This window comes from Saccopteryx bilineata, chromosome 7 (genome assembly GCF_036850765.1).
Source record: "Saccopteryx bilineata isolate mSacBil1 chromosome 7, mSacBil1_pri_phased_curated, whole genome shotgun sequence".
Taxonomy (NCBI): domain Eukaryota; kingdom Metazoa; phylum Chordata; class Mammalia; order Chiroptera; family Emballonuridae; genus Saccopteryx; species Saccopteryx bilineata.
The window spans coordinates 75,981,909-76,006,735 of NC_089496.1; the positions used below are offsets into that span (position 1 = coordinate 75,981,909).

At 45.0% G+C, this 24,827-nt stretch overlaps 1 protein-coding gene across 2 annotated transcripts in view; it reads left to right on the forward strand.

Annotated features, from left to right (window-relative positions):
• The first annotated feature begins 1,566 nt into the window (after window positions 1–1,566).
• The window catches only part of SEC11A (SEC11 homolog A, signal peptidase complex subunit), a 41,706-nt gene continuing 18,445 nt past the window's right edge, over window positions 1,567–24,827 (forward strand). For both annotated transcript variants that reach the window (XM_066239965.1, XM_066239966.1), the window contains exons 1-2: window positions 1,567–1,902; window positions 17,392–17,501. In XM_066239965.1, coding sequence (XP_066096062.1) covers window positions 1,852–1,902; window positions 17,392–17,501 — 161 coding nt within the window. In that variant the 5' untranslated portion in view covers window positions 1,567–1,851. The remainder of the gene's footprint in view (window positions 1,903–17,391; window positions 17,502–24,827) is intronic.

Genomic DNA, 24,827 nt, shown 5'->3' on the forward strand with positions numbered 1-24,827 from the left:
GCCCAGTGAGCAGAGAAAATAGCATGTCAGAGTGCCACATTTGGAAAATTTAATTCCTTAGGCTTTATGTCTTTATCTAGTCTGGGATCACCTGTCCTAAATATCTGAATTATTTTCATCAGAGACATTGTTTCCTCCCCAGCACTGTAGGGAAACCTCATTAAGCCTTTCCAGATCTACCCAGTTTATATTAATCCCTCCCAGTCCTATTCCTTCCTAATGCGTTCCTTTCACTCCGATTATTTCTCACTCGGTCTGTCTTGTCTTCAAGACTGTTACCAGAAAGCAAGCCTGAGTGTTAGCCACACCCCCACACCTAATCCCATTTCTAATTGCTGCTTGACATTATGCTTCCTCCTTAATAGCCTGCTTTGACTAAGGCCATGCCTGGATCTGAGTTTCTATAGCATGTATAGGCTAGCAATTATACCTTAACTTGTTGTCTTCTTTCATATAGATACTTTTTTTTAATGTTTATTTTTTATTGATTTTAAAGAGAGGAAGAGAGAGAGCAAGAGAGAGACAGGAACATCTGTTCCTGTCTGTTCCCTGATGGGGCATGGAACCGGCAACCTCTGTGCTTCTGGACGATGCTCCAACAGAGTTATCTGTCCAGCACCCCCAACCCCCATTTTTTTCTGCAGCAAGATACTATAAGCTCTTTAAGGACTAAGGCTATATCTTCTACTTTTTAATTTAATAAATCCTTTTTTTATAAATATTTATTAATTTTAATGGGTGACATTAATAAATCAGGGTACATGTATTCAAAGAAAACATGTCCAGGTTATCTTGTCATAATAAATCCTCTTTTAATCTTGAGCAAGCACTGCGGACCACCATCTTCACTGATCTGAGTCATTATAATCATATTCTTGAGTCTTGCTTGATTCATCTGTCTGGGAGGCCTGGGCCTTCTGGGTTTTAAGTCCTCTATTCATTTGACAACGGTTTGCTTGTTCGTTTGTTTTTCATTTGACAACTTTTTTTGAGTGTTTATTTCATGGAAGATGCTGGGTTAAAAGATAAGTAAGAAAGGCCAAGCCTGGCCTGTGGTGGCGCAGCGGATAAAGCGTCAACCTGGAACGCTGAGGTTGCCGGTTGGAGGCCCCGGGCTTGCCTGGTTAAGGCACAAATGAGAGTTGATGCTTCTTGCTCTTCCCCCGGTCCTTCTCTCTCCCTCTCCCCCCCATCTCTCTAAAATGAATAAAAAATAAAAAAAATAAAGAAGGGCCTCATCCCAATGTGAGACAATCAGTTGCTTTCTCTCCAACCAAGACTTTCTTAAATTTGAGAGATTCAGGTAGTGCTTTCAAAGTTTCCTGCATCCTTCATCTTTAGAACTTACTGAAACCACCTCAGCTGTCAGTTTCCCATTGTGCGACACCCGCCCCACTTGAGACCACAAGGCTTGGCGATTCATCTGGTGCCACACCCAGACCACGGGTTTAACCGTGCTGGCCACTGAGGGGCCGCTTCTGTCCGAAGAAGCCAGAGACCCGGCTTCCCATTGGCTAGCCTTCCGGAAGTTGAAGGGCGGGCTTCCCTCTAACCCCGGGCCGCGCAGCGGAGCGCGGAAGTGGGTTCCGGTCGGTTTCCAGCACGCGAGCTCTGGAACTGGAGAGCCCTCCTACAGCGAGGCCAGACCAGGAGGCTGGATCAGGAAGGTTGCGAGTCCCTTTGTCCACTCTCCGCAGCGAAGGGGCGGGCCGTGCCGTTTGCCGCCCCGGAAGTGGAAGTGAGGGCGCCGCAGGGTCCTGTCCACTGCCAGTTCACCCCGGCGTCTGTCGTTCCGCCCTCCGGTCACATCGCGCCCTCTTTCTTGCCGGTGTCTTCCTCACCGGCCCTACGATGCTGTCTCTAGATTTTTTGGATGATGTGCGGCGGATGAACAAGCGGCAGGTGAGGTTGGCCTCCGGCTGTTTCCCCGGGCTCCTCATGTCCTTTCGACACTAGCACTGCGGGATCCTGCGGGCCTTTGGGCCCCTGAGCGGGTCTGACGCCTGGACTATCTCTTTGTGGAGTCCGAGGCCAGAGGTCCTTCTGTCCGCCCCTTACTATTTTTAACCCCTACCTAATTTGGGGCTTCCCGGAGCGGGAAGCTGAATCTTTACTTTTCTCCCAGTGAGGCAGAGGAGCAGATGGAAACGGAGAGCGCTTTGTAAGTGGGAGTTGGGTTTCCGTATTGTTCTAGACTTGGTAAGGCGGCAAACTCAGGGTTTCTCCAATCGCGACGGCTTCCAATGGATTGCGGGGACTACACTGATGCTGGGATGCCCGGAAGGCGGTTGTAGGCCCCACAAAAGCCGGTTTGCTGCTTTCAGCTAGTCCCAACCCTTCTACTACAGTTGGGCCCCAGCGGGTGCACTGACTTTTCCTTGGGTCACCTCCGACTTGGAGGGAGTTGGAACGGTTAGTTTACTTGCCCTCGAGCCCATTTAACATTAAAGTGGAAACCCTTAGAATCCTCGGTTATACCGCCCAATATTAGTGGCACCGGGATCTTCAATGTTAGATCTCCCGGTTTTATCCTTAAATCTTACTCCGTCTTGAGCTTCTATATAGATCGTATGCCAAATAGTAGTAGGAATGTTTATTATTAACATTTAATTATTTAGTCATTAGGAAAGGTCGTTTCTTGTCATCTTCTGCGCCAAGTGTGCCCATCTGTAGAGAGCCTAGTTTTCCTTGCCTCACACCTTTTTACAGTATTTGACAGCTAAGGATTTTCCTGCCCTGGCCAGGTAGCTCAGTTGGTTAGAGCGTCATTGGATACAACAAGGTTGCAGGTTTTGTCCTTGGTCAGGGCACATCAAGAGTCAACCAGTGTGCCTGACCTGTGGTGGTGCAGTGGGTAAAGCGTTGACCGGGAACGCTGAGGTTGCAGGTTTCAATCCCTGGGCCTGCCTGGGCAAGGCACATACAGGAAGCAACTACTATGAGTAAATGCTTCCTACTTCTCACTCTCCTCTCTCTCTCTCCAAAAGTCAATAAATAAAATCTAAAAAAAAAAAAAAAGTCAACCAGTGAATGCGTGAACAAGTGGGACAACAAATCGGTGCTTCTCTCTCCCGCTCTTCCGCTCTCCCTCATACTCTTTCTCCCCCATTCCTCTCTCTTCCCTTTCTCTAAAATGAATTAAAAAAAAATTTTTTTTTAAAAATAGTTATCCTGTCACTTAAAGATTTTTCTCTTGGACTTGCATTTTGCAGTATTTATAAATACCATTTAGTGAAGTAGATATGCATCCTCCCCTTAGTCTCTTTCAGACTTTAGCTTCTCTTAGACATGTTTCTTAATTCCTTCGGTCATAACTGATCATTCTTTTCAAATTACACAAAAAACTTTTATGTCTTTAAAGATAACACTTAAGTTTCTCTCTTTTGTATAGTGTTGTCTTTTTATCCATAGCTGAATTTCTAGGCACCACAAACATTTCTCTGAAGAAACAGTATTTAGGGCCTACTTATATCGTACCCTGTGCTAGATAAAATGAAAAAAATGCAAAGATAAGAGAGACACTCTTCAATGAGCATAAATGTGTAGAAAATGGCTAAGGCAAAACAACTATTTTGAGCTCTTGCTATGTGTAGAGCAGGGGTCCCCAAACTTTTTACACAGGGGGCCAGTTCACTTTTACACAAGGGGCCGGTCCCTCAGACTGTTGGAGAGCCGGACTATAAAAAAAACTATGAACAAATCCCTAAGCACACTGCACATATCTTATTTTAAAGTAAAAAAACAAAATGGGAACAAATACAATATTTAAAATAAAGAACAAGTAAATTTAAATCAACAAACTGACCAGTATTTCAATGGGAACTATGGGCCTGATTTTGGCTAATGAGATGGTCAGTGTCCGGTTCCATATTTGTCACTGCTAGCCGTAACAAGTGATATGACGTGCGTCCGGAGCCATGACGCTTGCGTCCCACGTCACCGGAAGTAGTATTATAGTGAGCGATGCTGCCCTTTGCGGTGCCGCCACATACAGTACTCACTGACCACCAATGAAAGAGGTGCCCCTTCTGGAAGTGTGGTGGGGGCCGGATAAATGGCCTCAGGGGGCCGCAGTTTGGGGACCCCTGGTGTAGAGTATGTAAAGTGCATTGCGTATATACCTTTGAGGTAGGTAATGCTATTCCATTATACAGATTAGGAAAATGAGCAACCTCCTAGCTGTTGTGAGGAGGAAATGGAAGGGATTGGACAGTATGGGAATAAGGCGAGGGAAAATAATGAAATGAGGTTTTACCTGTATATAACTTCCGGGAAAAAAGAATCAACATTGACTATAGGTACTGAAAGCTCATCACATGAAAAGAGGGAAACTAGAAGTTTGATTTTACTTCTCTAAAATGCTGTCATTGCAGAACTTTTTCATTTATGCCTAAATACATATCATCAAATGTCTGATTAATATGTTTGAGTTGTAATTGTGTTTTTTTTTCTTGCCAGGTTCATAGAGGAATACTTTAGTGCAATCAATTCCATCCATTTAAGTGTAAAATTTGAAAAGTTTCTACAGTTACATACACCCATTACAATCAGGATATAGAGCATTTTGGTCCCCTACAAGATCCTGTGTCCCTTTGTAGTTCTCTCCTCTAGTACCTGGCGACCATGGATTTGCTTTTTGTTAGTATTAGATGGGTTTGCATTTTGTATAAATGGAATCACGGAGTATGTATGCTTTTGAGCTTTGAGTTATTACTGATTTTTAATGCTTTACTCAAGGCTTTTGTTTATTGCATGTATTGTAATTTTGGGGGGGTCTGCTTCACAGTTTTCAAAAATAAAGTGTTTCACTACCTTCACCACATCCTGTTGCGAGATTAATCTCCTCTCTCCTCCCTCAAAGCTTCAGTAGCTCCCCATTGTCTCAGAAAGGCCTTTGCTATAAGTCCCAGTCATTTTATACCTGCTGTTTCTCATTGTTTCAGTCTTCTCCCAGCTTACTTTTCCTGCCTATTTTTTACTTTTATTTTTTTACAGGAACAGAGAGAGAGGGATAGATAGGGACAGACAGACAGGAATGAAGAGAGATGAGAAGCATCAATCATCAGTTTTTTGTTGCGACATTTTTTTTTTATTTTTATTTATTCATTTTAGAGAGGAGAGAGAGATAGAGACAGAGAGAGAGAGGAGAGAGAGACGGGGGGAGGAGCTGGAAGCATAAACTCCCATATGTGCCTTGACCAGGCAAGCCCTGGGTTTCGAACCGGCGACCTCAGCATTTCCAGGTTGATGCTTTATCCACTGCGCCACCACAGGTCAGGCCTTGTTGCAACATTTTAGTTGTTAATTGATTGCTTTCTCTTATGTGTCTTGACTGTGGACCTTCAGCAGACCGAGTAACCCCTTGCTCGAGCCAGTGACCTTGGGTGCAAGCTGGTGAGCTTTTTGCTCAAGCCAGATGAGCCTGTGCTCAAGCTGGCGACCTCGGGGTCTCAAACCTGGGTCCTCCGCATCCCAGTCTGACGCGCTATCCACTGCGCCACCGCCTGGTCAGGCCCTCCCTATTTTTTTTTTAAAGATTTTATTTATTCATTTTTAGAGAAAGAGGAGATAGAAAGAAAGGGAGGAGCAGGAAGCATCAACTCCCATGTGTGCCTTGACCAGGCAAGCCCAGGGTTTTGAACCAGCGATTTCAGTGTTCTGGGTCGACACTTGATCCACTGCTTTTCCTACCTATTTTATATTAATGTCTTTATGAACATTGTTCTACTCAAACCTTGTGTATTTAACTGTCTTAGGAGTCATTGTGGTCTGCCTTTGAATATTAGGAGATTTCTAAAGTTTTTTTGTGTTTTTTTTGTGACAGAGGGACAGATAGGGACAGACAGGAAGGGAGAGAGATGAGAAGCATCAGTTCTTCGTTGCGGCACCTTAGTTGTTCATTGATTGCTTTCTCAAGTGTACCTTGACCAGGGGCTAGAGCCGCCTGAGTGACCCCTTGCTCAAGCCAGTGACCTTAGGCTCAAGCTGATGAGCCTTGCTCTAACCAGATGAGCCCATGCTCAAGCCGGCGACTTCAGGTTTCTGAACCTGGGTCTTCCATGTCCCAGTCCGACGCTCTATCCACTGCGCCACTGCCAGTTCAGGCTAAAGTTCCTTTAGTTGTTATATACTGTTTCATTTGTCTTCTTGCCTTTGGAGTAGGTCTCCTTTACTGGAATATCAGATTGCCATTTTCCTGAAAAAAATTGGGGGGAGGGTGGGGGGGGGAGGGAGAAGCAGGTAGAGACAGGAATATCAAGCTCTTCCTATATGTGCTCTGACCAGGGATTGAACCAGCAACCTCTGTTCCTTGGGCAATGCTCCAACAGAGCTGTCTAGCCAGGCCTTAATTTAAAAACATTTTTTTTTTATTTAGTCAGTTGATTGATTTTTTTATTTTTTTTTTTAGGGAGACAGAGAGAGGAAGGGGGAAGGAAAGCATTCATTTGTTCTACTCAGTTCTGCACTCATTGGTTGCTTCCCATGTGTGCTCTGACTGGATTGAACCCGCAACCTTGTTTTGGGATGACGCTCTAACTAACTGAGCTAACTGGCCAGGGCATGCGCCCGACCGGGATCCACCAGGCATGCCCACGGGGGGGCGATGTTCTGCCCCTCTGGAGCATTGCTCTGTTGCATCCAGAGCCATTCTAGCGCCTGAGGCAGAGGCCACAGAGCCATCCCCAGCGCCTGGGCCATCTTTGCTCCAATGGAGCCTCGCTGCAGGAAGGGAAGAGAGAGACAGAGAGGAAGGAGAGGGGGAGGGGTGGAGAAGCAGATGGGCGCTTCTCCTGTGTGCCGTGGCCAGGAATCAAACCCGGGACTCCTGCACGCCAGGCCGACGCTCTACCGCTGAGCCAACCGGCCAGGGCCTCTCAAACTTTTTAATCTGTGAAGTCCTGATTTGTAGAATTTGCCTATTTCTGTGGTGTAAATAATCCCAACAGGGCTAATTTCAAGCTACTAACATGACATTATTGAATGTGGAAATTTGAAGAGATGTGGTAGCATGCAACTGTATTTCTACCGAATGGATAAAACAGAAAAAAACAGCCTCAAGAACATAGATAATTAATTTTTTCTTCCATTAACCATTCTATATTTCTTTGCCCTCAGCAAGAACCTAAGTTGATCGTAGTTGTTTGCCCAGTGGAGTGACCCCAACCTTTAGTGACCATATAACTAAAGGATTAATGTCATGAGTAGTCCTCCCTGAATTGGATTGTTGTAGTTTTCTCTAACTTTTACCTCAAGACATGGGAGAGAGGCCTCAGGATTCTCTATATTGTGGTTATATTCCCCTCATTATGTAGTAACAGCCCTGTTTATCTCTTGGTGGTCAGACTCAGTCACCCTTGCCGATAAATAACCCCCTGTTCTCTGCATTTGGTTCACTATAGCATGAGGAGCCCAAAGTGGCCAGGTGGCAGTCTCAACTTCCAGTCTAATGGATTTATTGTGTTCCGGGTGAAGGGTATCTCCTTTGGGAATGAAAACTTCTAAACCAGTAGAATCCAAAGAGAAGTCACTCCCATTCTTACCCTCAATTCCAGACTAGTGACTCCTACTATAGAAGATAAAACCCCATATGTTGCCTGACCTGTGGTGGCACAGTGGATAAAGCGTCAACCTGGAATGCTGAGATTGCCGGTTCAAAACCCTGGGCTTGCCAGGTCAAGGCACATGTGGGAGTTGAGGCTTCCTGCTCCTCCCCCCTTCTCTCTCTCTCTCTCCTCTAAAGTGAATAAATAATTTAAAATAAATTAAAAAAAACCCCATATGTTGTTTGCTAATATAGAGCATTTTCCACATACCGGAGGGCATTACATGTTATCCCAGCCTCACAAAGTGCTGCTGTGCCTTGCTGCTGCCGTACTGTCCTCAAAGGGACATTTGTATCATGAAACCACACCAGTAATTGAACAGGGCAACGTTTAATGTAAAGAAATTTTAACTAGGCCCTAGCCAGTTGGCTCAGTGGTAGAGGGTCATCCGGCATGTGGAAATCCTGGGTTTAATTCTCAATCAGGGCACACAAAGAAGTGACCATCTGCTTCTCTACTCTTGCCCCTCCCCTTCTTTCTTTGTCTCTCTCCCCCTCCTGTAGCCATGGCTTATTTGATTTAAGCAGCTTGGCCCTGGGCACTGAGGATGACTCCATGGCCTTGCCTCAGGTGCTTAAATAAAATAGCTCAGTTGCTGAGCAACGGAGCAGCAGTCCCAGATGGGCAGGTCATCATCTGGTAGGGGGCTTGTTGGGTGGATCCTTGTAAGGCCAGTAGCCACGGCCACCATCACAGCCACCTGGCCCATGCAGGTTTGCATTGGATTTGGACAGATGGTAATGAAACAATGGAGCCAAGAACTGGTGGGCCATTACCTTTAATCCTAGCTTGTACCCAGCAGGCAAGTAATACATACAGTGGGAAAACACTTCCCTTTCCATTCAGGGCTCCCAAAGCCACTGACTTATCCGAGTTTCCTAGAATTAAAGGTTTCAAGCTCACTAGCCTTATTCACCTCTGTTCCCCATCTCCTTCTCTCTGCACAAACTAGCTTCTCCTTCAGCATTCCTCCATGTAGCCTTACTCTGCTCTCCTCCCTGCTCTCTGCCCTCCTCCTAGAACGCAATCACTCTTCTCCAAGAACAACATGATCTCTCTTCCTTTTAAAACCTTTTAGCGCGAAAGCCCTCCCCCACGCCCATCCCAAGCAAGAAGGGCAATTAATACTATCACCGGGGCGACGTGCTTTCAAGTGGGCAGCACCATCTTTAACAAAGTGAGCATAATATATTTTATCTGCCCAACAATCCTCTTTCGGGCACCTGCAGGAGTCTTTCTGCTTCCCTGCCTCACACTGAATAATAAGAAAGAAGAAAGAAAGGAAATGTTAACTAGTAAAAGATGCTTAACTACCATATTTCCTCATGTATAAGATGCACCCTTTTTTGAAAATTTTAGGGTCTAAAAACTGGGTGCATCTTTTTTTAAAAAATAAAGGCTTTTTTGGCCCTGGCCGGTTGGCTCAGCGGTAGAGCGTCGGCCTAGCGTGCGGAGGACCCGGGTTCGATTCCCGGCCAGGGCACACAGGAGAGGCGCCCATTTGCTTCTCCACCCCTCCGCCGCGCTTTCCCTCTCTGTCTCTCTCTTCCCCTCCCGCAGCCAAGGCTCCATTGGAGCAAAAATGGCCCGGGCGCTGGGGATGGCTCTGTGGCCTCTGCCCCAGGCGCTAGAGTGGCTCTGGTCGCAACATGGCGACGCCCAGGATGGGCAGAGCATCGCCCCCTGGTGGGCAGAGCATCGCCCCTGGTGGGCGTGCCGGGTGGATCCCGGTCAGGCGCATGCGGGAGTCTGTCTGACTGTCTCTCCCTATTTCCAGCTTCAGAAAAATGAAAAAATAAATAAATAAATAAATAAATAAATAAATAAAGGCTTTTTTTTTTAAGATTTTATTAATTAGTTTTTTGGAGTTGGGGGGGAGAGAAAGAGAGAAAGGGGGGAGACACAGGAAGCATCTACTCATAGTAGTTACTTCCTGTATGTGCCTTGACCAGGCAAGCCCAGGAATTTGAACCAGCAGCCTCAGTGTTCCAGGTCACTGCTTTACCCACTGCGCCACCACAGGTCAGGCAAAACTGGGTGCATCTTATACAGTAGTGGTAGATATTTTTTTTACTTACATTTTCGCCTTTTCATGTTTGTTGTCTTTGCGTTCATTGTTTCCTACTTATTACAGTATATTACGGTAGGTTACTTTTTCCCACGTTCTGCCCAGAAATGACTCAGAAAAGATTTACGTACAGTGCTGAATTCAAGTTAAAAGTGATCCAGTTTGCAAAAGTGAATGGAAATTATGCTGCTCAATGTAAGTTTGGTCCTCCTCCAACTGAGAAATTAATCTGAGACTGGCTACGGGAAGAAGAAACCCTACTGAAAACACCACGGCAGAAAAAGGCCATGAGAGGCAAGTCAGCAAAATGGCCTGATGCAGAAAGGGATTGAAAATATGGATGAAGAGCAAAGGGCAATTGGAATTCCTGTGTCCACAGAGATGGTTCAGCATGAGGCAAGAAGAATTGCTGATGAAAAAGAAGTTACTGATTTCAAAGGAGGACACAAATTGGCGCTTTAGGTTCATGAAACGGAACGGACTACGTCCATACATGCACCAGACTTGGCCAAAAGATGCCTGAAAGCTATGAGCAAAAGGTCCTTGAATTTCATCGTTTTGCTATTCAGTGTCCGAAGACACATTGGTTTGAGTTGAGACAGATTGCAAATATGGATGAAGTCCCCCTTCAATTTGATATCCCAAGTAACAGTCCCATAGATGGAACTGAGGATAAGGCAATATATGAAGACAGTGATTTGTCATCAGACACAGAGGATAAGCGAATGGATGGGAGTTTTGACAGTGATGAGGAGTTGTATGAATTTTATGATGAATAAAACTTGAGTTCAGTAACTTTATGTAATACTTTTTTTCCCCAAAATTTGGACCCCAAAATTAAGGTGTGTCTTATACATCAGAGCGTCTTATACATGGGGAAAATATGGTAATAAAACAGGTAAAAGGACTTTTAAAGGCTTCAGAAGTAACATATGCAGAAAACAGCTACTACCCTCTAGAATGAGGGAGAGTGAGCAAGAACTAGGAAAACATCTTTTGCCTACAAGGCCCTTTCCAAGCCTGAGATTCAGACCTCTTTGGAGAGGGTGTGTCTGCCACAGGAACATGCACCATGTAAGGACATTTGCCAGAGCAGTGAGCTGGAAGTGATCCCTACAAGTAGCCTGCTAGGAGGCTTAAAAATTTGTCTGTCTGTGTGCGTGGCAGCCATTCTGTGGTGGTCACTGAAGTGAACACCAATAGACCTGCACCCAGATCCACTAGTTGTCGTGGATATGAAAGCACAGGACTGGGAAAAGAAGCCTCTGTCGCCTTGCTGTGAGCCTTCAGCATCTATTGTTCATGAAACCTAGTCATTGAGCCAGTTAGAAAAGGAGGATTTTGCCTGACCAGGTGGTGGCACAGTGGGCGATATTAGAGTATCGCCCAGGGACGCTGAGGACCCAGGTTCAAAACCTTGAGGTTGCTGGCTTAAGCCCAAAGGTTGTTGGCTTGAAGCCCAAGGTTGCTGGCTTGAGCCCAAGGTCACTAGCTTGAGCAAGGTGGTCACTGGCTCAGCTGAACTCCCCACCCCCCAATCAAGGCACATATGAGAAAACAATCAATGAACAACTGAAGTGCCACAACTGCCACAGCTATGAGTTGATGCTTCTTATGTTTCTCCATTCCTGTCTGTCTCGCTAAAAAAATAAATAAGAAAAGGAGAATGTTTATAGGGTTCAGCTCTAGTAACACAAAGAAGGATGGATAACTAGCCTACTATTCCACTGCTCAAGATGATGGGGGACATAGTAAGATCAGTGAATTCCATGACCATGTGCCCACTGTGTTCCTTAGCCATAAAATAAGTTCCCTAAGCCAAAAGCAGTGTCATATGGAATAAGGCATTCTGTAAGCTCATGGTTAGTGGTTCTGACAGAAATACTAAGGACAAGGGAGATGATCCATGCCCAGAGTCTATTCTAGTAAGAAGTTGCTGCCTCTTTTGTGATGGAAACAATCCAGTATCAGGAATGGTGACGTTATAGGTCTTTATGGTTGGCTGACTAGGGAAATTGGTCTTGGTGAGTGAAAATCCATTTTGCTGACCTTCCTCTTGGCTGCTGCAACTACTTTGATCATGAGTCCATTGGGCAAGACAGGGATGGCTGGGAAAGAGGCTGATAGCTGCAGAACAAGTAACTTTATCCACCTATTAATTAAAATACTCCTTTGCTGAGGTAATTTTTTGATGAGCATTTAGGACACAACCCTGTTCACACTTTATATACCTACTTGGAGAGCTCCATCCATGAACCAACCCTTCCTTCAAACCTCTTGTCTCCATCTTCCAGTGACATCCTTGGCTGTCCAGCAAACTGCTAGTCACTCTTAAATCAGTGTAAGTCCACACCCATGGCCATCTCTCCTTCCAGGCAAAATGAACAATTGGTGTCTTGCTCAAAGTTCTGTCCATTGGGAGGATTTTCCTTCATCACAATCCTTTGTAGTCAGCCTGAATGGGGATGTAATGCCACAGTTGTCCACTTTCAGTTAGTGCTTTCAGTGGTTCATGTAGAATCTTCTTAACTAGTTCCAAAGTTTTCCTTAGCTGGTCATGGTAGGTAGAAGATGAGAAAGAGGAAGAATTGCAGCAGTGTTTTTATATTATATATATATATATAATTTTTTATATAATATATATATAATTTTTTTATATAATATATAAAAATATATATATATTTTTTTACACAGAGACAGAGAGAGAGTCAGAGAGAGGAGGGATAGACAGGGACAGACAGACAGGAAGGGAGAAAGATGAGAAGCATCAATTATCAGTTTTTTTGTTGCGCATTGCGACACCTCAGTTGTTCATTGATTGCTTTCTCATATGTGCCTTGACCGTGGGTCTTCAGCAGACCGAGTAACCTCTTGCTCCAGCCAGCGACCTTGGGTCCAAGCTGGTGAGTTTTTGCTCACACCAGATGAGCGTGCGCTCAAGCTGGCGACCTCGGGGTCTCGAACCTGGGTCCTCGGCATCCCAGTCCGACGCTCTATTCACTGCGCCACCACCTGGTCAGGCAACAGCAGTGTTTATTTTTAAAATTTTGTTTGAATATTCAGATCTACCCATCTTTTCCTTCATTTGGCTTCTGGATTTATTTATTTTTAAATTATTTTTTTAAATTTATTCATTTTAGAGGAGACAGAGAGAGAGAAAGAGAGATAGAAAGAGAAGGGGGGAGGAACAGGAAGCATCAACTCCCATATGTGCCTTGACCGGACATACCCAGGGTTTTGAACCGGTGACCTCAGCATTCCAAGTCGATGCTTGATCCACTGCGCCACCACATGTCAGGCTTTTTATTTATTTTTAAATGAGAGGAGGGGAGATCATGAGACAGACTCGTATATGCACCCTGACCAGGATCCACCCGATAACCCCTGTCTGGGGTCAATGCTAGAATTAACTAAACTTTCCTCAGTTCCCAGGGTAAATGCTGGAACCAGTTGAGCCACTGGCTGTGGGAGGTGGTGAGGCAGGGAAGGGGGACGGGGAAGGGATAGAAGCAGACGATCACTTCTGTGTGCCCTGAATCGAACACGGGAGTCTGTACACTGGGCCAACACTATCCACTGAGCGAACCAGCTAGGACCTGGCTTGGATTTCAAGTCAGTTTAAAAGACCTCCCTCACTCTAAGGCCCTTTTTACTCATTTTCTTTTATTTCGTGCGTGTGTGTTTTTATAAAACCATCTTTATTGAGAAATAATTTATAATATAAAAATCACCCATTTTAAATGTATGACTCATGGTTTTTAGTGAAGTTATAGAATTGTGCAACTGTCACCACAGTCCAGTGTTACAACATTGCTGTCATCCAGAAAGGTCCTCTGTGTGCTTGTGCAGTCAGTGCTTGTTCTCACTCCAGCCCCGGGCAGTCACCAGGCTATTTCCTGTCCTCTGATTTGCCCGTACTGGACAGTGTATGTCAATGGAATCACATAAAACGGAGCCTTTTGCACTTGGCTACTTTCATTTAGTGTAATTTTTAAAAATAGTGGTAAAATGCATAGCAAAATTTAAACCATTTTTTAACTTTATTTTTTCATTGAATTTATTGAGGTGACATTGGTTACATAGGTATAGAGCTTACCGTTCCATATTCCATCATCGGCACACTGCACTATGTGGTCACGACCCAAAGTCAAGTCTCTTCCGTCACCATTTATCCTGCCTTTGCCCTCTTCTACCTTCCCCCACTTCCCGTGAACTACACTGTTATCTGTTTTTTAAGTGTATAGTTCAGTAGTTTTAAGTACATTCACATTGTTGTACAACCAATCTTCAGGATACTTCATCTTTCAAAATTAAAACTCGCCCTGGCCGGTTGGCTCAGCGGTAGAGCGTCGGCCTAGCGTGCGGTGGACCCGGGTTCGATTCCTGGCCAGGGCACACAGGAGAAGCGCCCATTTGCTTCTCCACCCCTCTGCCGCACCTTCCTCTCTGTCTCTCTCTTCCCCTCCCGCAGCCAAGGCTCCATTGGAGCAAAGATGGCCCGGGCGCTGGGGATGGCTCTGTGGCCTCTGCCTCAGGCGCTAGAGTGGCTCTGGTCGCAGCAGAGCGACGCCCCGGAGGGGCAGAGCATCGCCCCCTGGTGGGCAGAGCGTCGCCCCATGGTGGGCGTGCCGGGTGGATCCCGGTCAGGCGCATGCGGGAGGCTGTCTGACTGTCTCTCCCCATTTCCAGCTTCAGAAAAACGCAAAAACAAACAAACAAAAAAAAAAAACAAAACTCTGTTACCCAATAAACCTCCCCATTTCCCTCCACCCAGCCCCTGGTGGTCACCGTTCTACTACTTTCTGTCTCTATGAAATTGACTTTTATTGCTTTTTGTTATTGTTCATCTTTTTTTTTATTTTATTGATTACAGCTTTAAACTTTACGTTCCTTCCTTGGTTGCTCTGTTTAGTTTGCTGTTTTTTCTAGCTTTTTTTTTTTCCTAAAAAAATTTATTGATTTGTATTTTTCCGAAGCTGGAAACAGGGAGGCAGTCAGACAGACTCCCACATGTGCCCAACCGGGATCCACCCGGCACGCCCACCAGGGGCGATGCTCTGCCCACCAGGGGGCGATGCTCTGCCCCTCTGGGGCGTCGCTCTGTTGCGACCAGAGCCATTCTAGCGCCTGAGGCAGAGGCCATGGAGCCATCCCCAGCATCCGGGTCATCTTTGCTCCAATGGAGCCTTGGCTGCAGGAGGGGAAGAGAGAGACAGAGAGGAAGGAGGGGGGGAAAGGGGAAGAAGCAGATGGGCGCTTCTCCTGTGTGCCCTGGCCAGGAATCGAAACCGGGACTTCTGCACGCCAGGCCGACGCTCTACCACTGAGCCAACCGGCCAGGGCCAAATTTTATTGATTTTAGAAAGAGGAGGGGGAGAGAGATAGAAAGAGGAGAGAGGGAGAGAGAAGGGGGTGTGGGAGCGGGAAGCATCAACTCATAGTAGTTGCTTCTTGTATGTGCCTTGAACAGGCAAGTGCAAGGGTTTCGAACTGGTCACCTTAGCATTCCATGAGGATGCTTTATCCACTGTGCCACCACAGGTCAGGCTTTTCTAGTTGTGTGTGTGTGTGTGTGTGTGTGTGTGTGTGTGTGTGAGAGAGGGACAGGTAGGGACAGACAAACAGGAAGGGAGAGAGATGAGAAGCATCCATTCTTCGTTGCGGCACCTTAGTTGTTCATTGATTGCTTTCTCATATATGCCTTGACTGGGGGGCTACAGCAGAGCAAGTGACCCCTTGCTCAAGCTGATGAGCCTTGCTCAAACCAGATGAGCCCGCACTCAAGCCGGAGACCCCAGGGTTTCGAACCTGAGTCCTCTGCACCCCAGTCTGACACTTTATCCACTGTGCTACCACCTGGTCAGGCTTTTAGTTTCTTAAAGTGGAATCTTGGATGATTGTTTTAAAATTTTTCTTTTCTAATATAAATATTTAAATCTATAAATTTTCCTCTATGCAGTGCTTTAAGTTCAGTCCAAAATTTTGATATATTTTTGTTTATACTTTGTTCAAAATACTTTGTAATTCCCTTTGTGAGTCCTCTTTGACCCATGGGTTACTTAGAAAAATTGTTTAATTTCCAAACATTTGTGGTTTTCCCAAATTTCTTTCTAGTGCTTATTTCTGATTTAATTTTATTATGGTTACAAAACATAGCTTGTCTGATTATAGTCTTTTCTTTTTCTTTTTCCAAAGTTAGAAGCAGAGAGGCAGTCAGACAGACTCCCTCCCTCATGTGCCCAACTGCTATCCACCCGGCATGCCCACCAGGGGGCGATCCTCTGCCCATCTGAGGCATTGCTCTGTTGTGGCTGGAGCCATTCTAGTGCCTGAGGCAGAGGCCATGGAGCCATCCTTAGTGCCCCGACCAACTTTGCTCCAGTGGAGCCTTGACTATAGGAGGGGAAGAGAGAGACAGAGAGGAAGGAGAGGGGGAAGGAAGGAAAAGCAGATGGATGCTTCTCTTTTGTACCCTGACTGGGAATCGAACCTGGGACTCCCACACGCCAGGCTGATACTCCATTGCTGAGCCAACCGACCAGGGCCATGATTATAGTCTTTTAAAAGTTGAAGCCCTTTGCCTGACCAGGCAGTGGATAGAATGTCTGACTGGGGCGTGGAGGACCCAGTTTCGAAACCCCAAAGTCGCCGCTTGAGCGTAGGCTCACCAGCTTGAGTGTGGGGTTGCTGGCTTGAGCGTGAGATCATAGACATGACCCCATGGTTACTGACTTGGGCCCAAAGGTTGCTGGCTTGAAGCCCAAGATTGCTGGCTTGAGCAAGGGATCACTTGCTCTGCTGCAGCCCCCAGGGTCAAGGCACATATGAGAAAGCAATCAGTGCACAACTAAGGTACCATAACAAAGAATTGATGCTTCTCATCTCTCTCCCTTCTTGTCTGTCCCTATCTGTCCCTCTCTCTGTCTCTATCACACACACACACACACACACACAAAATGTTGAGGCCCTTTTATTATTTGCCTACTGCCTGGTCTCTGGAGAATGTTTCCTGTGTTTGAAAAGAATATGTATTCTGCTCTGTTGAGTGGAGTGTTCTGTAGATATTTACTTGTTTGGCGATAGTCAAGTTTTCCATATCCTTGCTGATTTTTTGTCTCATATTAACTATTGAGAATGGGGTATTGAAGTCTCCAATTTCTTATCCTGTGATAAATCCTACTTGCCCAGGCCCTGGCCGGTTGGCTCAGTGGTAGAACGTCGGCCTGGCGTGCAGGAGTCCCGGGTTCGATTCCCGGCCAGGGCACACAGGAGAGGCACCCATCTGCTTCTCCACCCCTCCCCCTCTCCTTCCTCTCTGTCTCTCTCTTCCCCTCCCGCACCCTGTGATTGTCAAAGGCTACATATTGTAGAAAAGTTAGTACTAGAGGAGTTCAGAAACAGAGGTGCAGCACTGGCTCATATGTGTCATGAATGTGATTGAATTTAATTAAGCTGAGTGGTTGTGAAGTCCAAATGAAATAAATTATATGAAAGTTTCTGAAAGTAATAAGTTATATAAATGTAACACATTTTAACAAACAAAATGGCATAGATTACCTGGGGTGAGAGAAAGAGGGCTATTCTAGGATTTAAAAAACTGTCTCAGAACTTCAGCCACCCTAATAGTGCTACTTGAAACGTTTAAATTAGCCTTACTCTAAGCTGATTCCCTGGGTGGAGAGAATCATAGATCTAATCACTTCTCTTCTGTTCTTACAGCTGTATTATCAAGTCCTAAATTTTGGAATGATTGTCTCCTCGGCACTAATGATCTGGAAGGGGTTAATGGTCATAACTGGAAGTGAAAGTCCAATTGTAGTGGTGCTCAGGTAATAATTTGTCTTTTCAAGGCTTGGAATTGCATGGTGTTGCTGGGGAGAAAAAATTTGACATTGAATAATGATTGTATTGTTCCTCTAGAATAGGGATTTTCAACCTGTTTCATCTCATGGCACACGTAATTACTAGTTTTGCGGCACACCAAAAAAATAGATAACTTTTTGTTGATCTGATAAAAAATAGGTATAATTTGATTCATTCACACCAGACAGCTGTTGTTGTGTTGACTGTTGTCATTGTTTATTTGACAATGTGAGAGAACAGAGGCCATGCCCTGATCAGTCAGACACTGCATATTGTAAAAATCCTCACAGCACACCAGTGTGCCTCTTGAGGTACACAGGCTGCCCTAGAAGCTCTCTTTCCCCAAAGAGGGCCTGGAAGAAAGTTGGTTCCTATTTCTCAATTGTGAGAAATTCTCAACGTGTTAAACACTTTACATTCAGATCTGAAGGGCTTGTGACCTCTGTACAAAACATTTACTATGTCAACTTTCTTTTTGGCACATCTCTTAAGAAAGTGTTTCAGTGGCGCTGGCTGGTTTGCTCAGTGGATGGAGCGTTGGCCCAGTGTAAGGATGGATCTCCTGGGTTCGATCCCCGATCAGGGCACATATGAGAGGTGACCATCTGTTTCTCTCCCCTTCCCTCTCTCACATCTCTCTCTCTTCCCCATCCACAGCCAGTGGCTCAATTAGTTTGAGCATTGGCCCTGGGTGCTAAGGGTAGTGTGGTTGGTCCCAGTGCATTAGCCTCAGGTGCTAAAAATAACTGTTGATTTGAGCATCAGCCTCAGACGGGTTGCTGGGTGGATCCCAGTTGCGGCGCATGCTAGAGTCTGTCTCACTATTTCCCCTCCTCTCACTTAAATTTTTTTTTTCTTTTTTTAAAGAAAGAAAGTGTTTCGATGTACTTTATTATCCTGAAGTTCTTCTATCTTACTCTTCGCTTTGACCCATCAGGGCTGATGTTCAGTTGATAGTTGGGTAGATTATGCATCGACTCCAAATTAAGAGTTTTTTGCAGCGTGTTCTCAGTGTCAGTACAGAAGCGTCACTAATTATTTCCATGTTTCCTGCTGACCTTTAAATATCACTTCTAAATAGACTTCAGGAATTTTGAATGTACTGATGCCATCTCTTAAAGTGACAAACAGTACTGACTTTTTTTTTCTACTGTATTTCCTTCCCCCTTCTTATATTTCTACTCTTGATGCTTTAAAAATCTAGCTTACTCATTTTTGGAGAATTACCACCTGATTACTTAATTGAACCATTATAGTTCTGTCTTATTTTGGGCTTAATTAGATAAGCACTCCCAAATCTTTTCTGCAGATAATGAAGTATAAACATAAAATAAACCGAATAATTAACATTATAAAATCTATTTAATAGTATGTTACTCTTGCCTGACCTGTGGTGGTACAGTGGATAAAGCTTCGACCTGGAATGTTGAGGTTGCCTGTTCAAAACCCTCAGGTCATGACACATATGGGAGTTGAGGCTTCCTGCTCCTCTCTTCTCTCTAAAATGAATAAATTAAGTCTTTAAAAAAATAGTACAGGCCCTGGCCGGTTGGCTCAGTGGTAGAGCGTTGGCCTGGCGTTCAGAAGTCCCGGGTTCAATTCCCGGCCAGGGCACACAGGAGAGGCACCCATCTGCTTCTGCACCCCTCACCCTCTCCTTCCTCTCTGTCTCTCTCTTCCCCTCCCGCAGCCGAGGCTCCATTGGAGCAAAGATGGCCTGGGCGCTGGGGATGTCTCCTTGGCCTCTGCCCCAGGTGCTAGAGTGACTCTGGTCGCAACAGAGCGACGCCCCAGAGGGGCAGAGCATCGCCCCCTGGTGGGCAGAGCATCGCCCCTGGTGGGCGCGCCGGGTGGATCCCGGTTGGGCGCATGCGGGAGTCTGTCTGACTGTCTCTCCCCGTTTCCAGCTTCAGAAAAATCAAAAAAAAAAAAAAAATAGTACAGCCTGACCAGGCGGTGACACAGTGAATAGAGCGTCGGACTGGGATGCAGAGGACCCGGTTTCGAGACCCCGAGGTCGCCAGCTTGAGTGCAGGCTCATCTGGTTTGAGGAAAAGCCCACCAGCTTGAACCCAAGGTCGCTGGCTCCAGCAAGGGGTTACTCGGTCTGCTGAAGGCCCACGGTCAAGGCACATATGAGAAAGCAATCAATGAACAACTAAGGTGTTGCAACGCGCAATGAAAAACTAATGATTGATGCTTCTCATCTCTCTCCGTTCCTGTCTGTCTGTCCCTGTCTATCCCTCTCTCTGACTCACTCTCTGTCTCTGTAAAAAAAAAAAAAAAAAAATGTTTAGAAACTTCCTTTAAAAAAGAAATAGTACAATAGCCTGACTGGGCGGTGGCGCAGTGGATAGAGCGTCGGACTGGGATGCAGAGGACCCAGGTTCAAGACCCCGAGGTCATCAGCTTGAGCGTGGGCTCATCTGGTTTGAGCAAAGCTCACCAGCTTGGATCCAAGGTCACTGGCTCCGGCAAGGGGTTACTCGGTTGGCTGAAGGCCCACAGTCAAGACACATATGAGAAAGCAATCAATGAACAACTAAGGTGTCGCCAAGAAAAACTAATGATTGATGCTTCTCATCTCTCTCCGTTCCTATCTGTCTTTCCCTATCTATCCCTCTCTCTGACTCTGTCTCTGTAAAAAAAAAAAAAAAAAAAAAAAAAAATAGTACATTACTCTTAACAGGGTGAATTTGACTCCTCCTTTATCAATATTGGATATATAGTACTTCAAGCAGCAAGTGGTTGGAAACAGTGGGTCTCCAGTGTCTTTCTTGTACCTTAGTTCTGTTTTTATAGACTTGGATTTCCATTTCTTTCATTGTCTAACTACAACCCTGGACGAGGCACTTATTCACTGAGTCCTTGTTTCATGTATAAAATAAAGGCTAGACCTAGATGAAGTCAGACCTTTCCAGTTCTAAAATAATGTGGCCCTAAGTTCCCAGTCTTGAATTCAGTGGAGAGCTTCAATTGATGAAGCTCAAACACTAGCAGAAGGGGAAGCAAACTAAATGGCAGTGTGGGGAAAGGCATAGAAAGAGGCCCAGGGGCCCTGGCCGGTTGGCACAGCGGTAGAGCATCGGCCTGGTGTGCAGGAGTTCCAGGTTCGATTCCCGGCCAGGGCACACAGGAGAAGCGCCCGTCTGTTTCTCCACCCCTCCCTCTTTCCTTCCTCTCTCTCTCTCTCTTCCCCTCCCGCAGCCGAGGCTCCATTGGAGCAAAGATGGCCCGGGCGCTGGGGATGGCTCTGTGGCCTCTGCCTCAGGCACTAGAATGGCTCTGGATGCAACAGAGCGATGCCCCGGAGGGGCAGATCATTGCCCCCTGGTGGGCATGCCGGGTGGACCCCAGTCGGGCGCATGCGGGAGTCTGTCTGACTGCCTCCCCCGTTTCCAGCTTCAGAAAAATGAAAAAAAAAAAGAAAGAAAGAAAGGCCCAGGGAAACTTCCTGTGGAGATTCTTCTGGGATTATTTCAGATAGAGTTTCCTTCCGTGGAGATGTTTAAGGACAATCTAATAACCTTTAAACTTGGCATGTTGGAGTGAATAGGAGATTAGACTAAGGACCTGCTCATTGGTGGTTCTGAAAATAGTACATTTTTACTATAGTTGGAAAATTTGTATTATCAATTGGGACTTAAAAGTGGTATTTGGATACGTTATTTGGTAGCTAGTTTATGAACTAAGCTTTTTTGATTCCTAATGTGGAATAAAGAAAGGAAGTTGGAAGCGAATCTGTTCAGGACTGGAAGGAGCAGTCATTAAAGAAAGGCATTCATGGGATTGGGTGGCCTGGCCAGGGTTTTCTGGTACTCTAAGGAATATAATTTCTGCCTGAAACAAATATGCTCAGAGAACTCAAACCAACTGAAAATCCACATTTAGGATTTTTGTGAAGCTGTTAGGGATAAAGACCAATACTTTTTTTTTATTTTATTAACTGAAGTTTCAGGGAACATTTAGAACTTTTTATAGAGCTGAAGTCAATCTTAAAATATTTAGCCTGCCCTGTGGTGGTGCAGTGTATAAAAATACATCAACCAGGAATGCTGAGGTTGCTGGTTCGAATCCTGGGGCTTGCCTGATAAAGGTACATATGACAAGCAATCAGTGAACAACTAAAGTGAAGCAAGTGTCCTGAGTTGACACTTCTTGCTCTCTGCCCCTTCCTCTTCTTTCTGTAAAATCATTTTTAAAAATCTTTTAAGAAATTTAAATGATTTATATATAATGTCTTATAAAATTTTCATGATTGATGTTTAAACTTAAGTATAGTTTAATCAGATAATAGTAAGGTTACTAATAATTTATTTCATGTTTAAAGAGTTTCCCCTGATTGATTATTTCTTCTTCTTCTTCTTCTTCTAACTTATTTATTAATTTTAGAGAGGGGGAAGGGAGAGAGAGATAGACAGAAACATTGATCTGTTCTTGTCCGTGCCCTGACTGGGGATCGAACTTGCAACCTTGCTGTATGAGGAGGATGCTCTAACCAACTAAACTATCCAGCCAGGACTTGCTGGGTTATTTCTTTTTTTTTTAAGTTTTTTTATTTTATTTATTTATTTATTTGTATTTTTCTGAAGTTAGAAACAGGAAGGCAGTCAGACAGACTCCTGCATGTGCCCAACGGGATCCACCTGGCATGCTCACCAGGGGGCGATGCTCTGCTTGTCTGGGGTGTTGCTGTGCTGCGACCAGAGCCATTCTAGCGCCTGAGGCAGAGGCCATGGAGCCAACCTTAGCTTCCAGGCCAACTTTGCTCCAATGGAGCCTTGGCTGAGGGAGGGGAAGAGAGAGACAGAGAGGAAGGAGAGGGGGAGGGGTGGAGAAGCAGATGGGCGCTTCTCCTGTGTGCCCTGGCCGGGAATTGAACCCGGGACTCCTGCATGCCAGGCTGACGCTCTACCACTGAGCCAACCGGCCAGGGCTATTTATTTATTTTTTTGTGTGGCAGAGACAGAGAGAGTCAGAGAGAGGGACAGACAGACAGGAAGAGAGATGAGAAACATTAATTCTTTGTTGTGGTTCCTCAGTTGTTCATTGATTGATTTCTCATAAGTGCCTTGAGTGGGGGGCTACAGCAGACCAAGTGACCCCTTGCTCAATCCAGCAACCTTGGGCTCAAGCTGGTGAACCTTGCTCAAACCAGATGAGCTTGCGCTCAAGCTGGCGACCTCGGTGTCTCGAACCTGGGTCCTCCACATCCCAGTCCAACGTTTATCCATGCGCCACTGCCTGGTCAGGCCTGGGTTATTTCTTTAATGATTCTCTCACTATACACTTCATCTTTGTTTAATTGCCATCTATATCTGAATTCTTAAATCTTTATATTTCTTGTCAATTTTTTTTAACTGATTTGAAAGAGGGAGGAAAGAGGGAAGAGAGAGAGAGTCATTGATTTGTTGTTTCATTTATTTATGCATTCATTGGTTGATTCTTGTGTGTTCCCTGACCAGGGATTAAACCTTGGAGTATCAGGACAACACTCTAACCAACTGAACTACCCAGCCAGGGTTCTCGTCAGCTTTACACTCTTGGCATCTAGACTCTTGTTTTTGCCCATACTAGACATCTGCTTGTTAACCAGGCACTTGAAGCTCCACATAATAAAAGTGAAATTCATCTTTTCTCACAAACCTGTTCTTTTTCCCCAACTTTCTGTGACTGTCACTGCATTCTGCTCAGTTGCCAGTGTTAAAAACCTAGGATCCCTGGTTGGATAGCTCACTTGGTTAGAGCATCATTTGATGCCCAAAGGTTGCCAGTTCAATCCCTGGTCAGGGCACATACAGAAACAGGTCAGAGTTTCTGTCTGTCCCTTCCATTCTCTCTAAAAATCAGTCAATCAATCAAATCTAGGAGTTATTCTGTCGTATCAAATTGACCATCAGATTTGTTCTTTTCCCTGTGTTCTATCTTTTTATAGTTGTGCCCTTGCTGTTGTTTTATTTCAGGCCCTTATCATTTTCTGCCTGGGTGGTTGTGGTGACCTTTAAAAAATGCTTTATTATTTAATTAGGAAAAAGTTAGTATATTTTCATTATATGAATTGTTGAAACCATACACACAGAAAAATCTAGATGAAACTAAGTCACCCATAGTATATAATTATTGTTAACATTTTGGTCTCTATGTGTATTATTTCTTACATAATTGAGGTAATTCTGTATATATACATCCTTTTCTCTATATTTTTCTTCTTATCATTCTCTTATATCCATTTTATAAACAACATTTTTTTTAAGTGAGAGGAGATAGAAAGACAGATCCCCCCCCCCCCCCCCCCCGCATGCACCCTATCAGGATCTGCTCGGCAACCCTGTCTGGGGTCGATGTTCAAATCATCTGAGCTATTCTCAGCACCTGGGGCTGACACTCAGACCAGTAGAGCCACTGGCTGCAAGAGGAGAAGAGAGAGAGAAGGGGGAGAGGATGGGGCAGAGAAGCAGATGGTCGCTTTTCATGTGTGCCCTTGACCAGGGATCAACCCAGGACATCCGCATGCCAGGCTGACACCCTATCCACTGAATCAGCCAGCCAGAGCCTAAATAACACTTTTAATATTTGTCAAGAGTACAGTTATAAGTAATGGCCTGGACAACTGGTCTACCAATTGACCTTCTCATCTATTCCACTTTATTATTAATTTGATAAATATTTGAATATCTTCTATATTCAAATAGCTTCTGAAATGATAATTCTTAATTTCTTTTTCTTTTTTTAGAGACAGAGAGAGTCAGAGAGAGGGATAGACAGGGACAGACAGACAGGAACGGAGAGATGAGAAGCATTAATCATTAGTTTTTTGTTGCGCATTGCAACACCTTAATTGTTTATTGATTGCCTTCTCATACGTGCCTTGACCACAGGCCTTCAGCAGACCGAGTAACCCCTTGCTCAAGCCAGCGACCTTGGGCTCAAGCTGGTGAACTTTTGCTCAAACCAGATGAGCCCTCGCTCAAGCTGGCGACCTCGGGGTCTCAAACCTGGGTCTTCTGCATTCCAATCCGACGCTCTATCCACTGAGCCACTGCCTGGTCAGGCTGAAATGATATTTCGAAAATGCAAATATTATGATGATACTTCCTGTTTAAAATTCCAGAGTGGCTTGGAGACAGTTTAGCACAGTGAGAGGTGAGAAGTTTGTCCTCTCATTATTACCATGGAATTAAATCCTTTGCTCATCTCTGAAATTCTTGGGCAAAGGTCTCGGCTCTTGTCCTTGGTTTTCCTTCTTGTTTCTCTTTTCAAAATAAATGAATTGATAACAAGCATTATCTCTG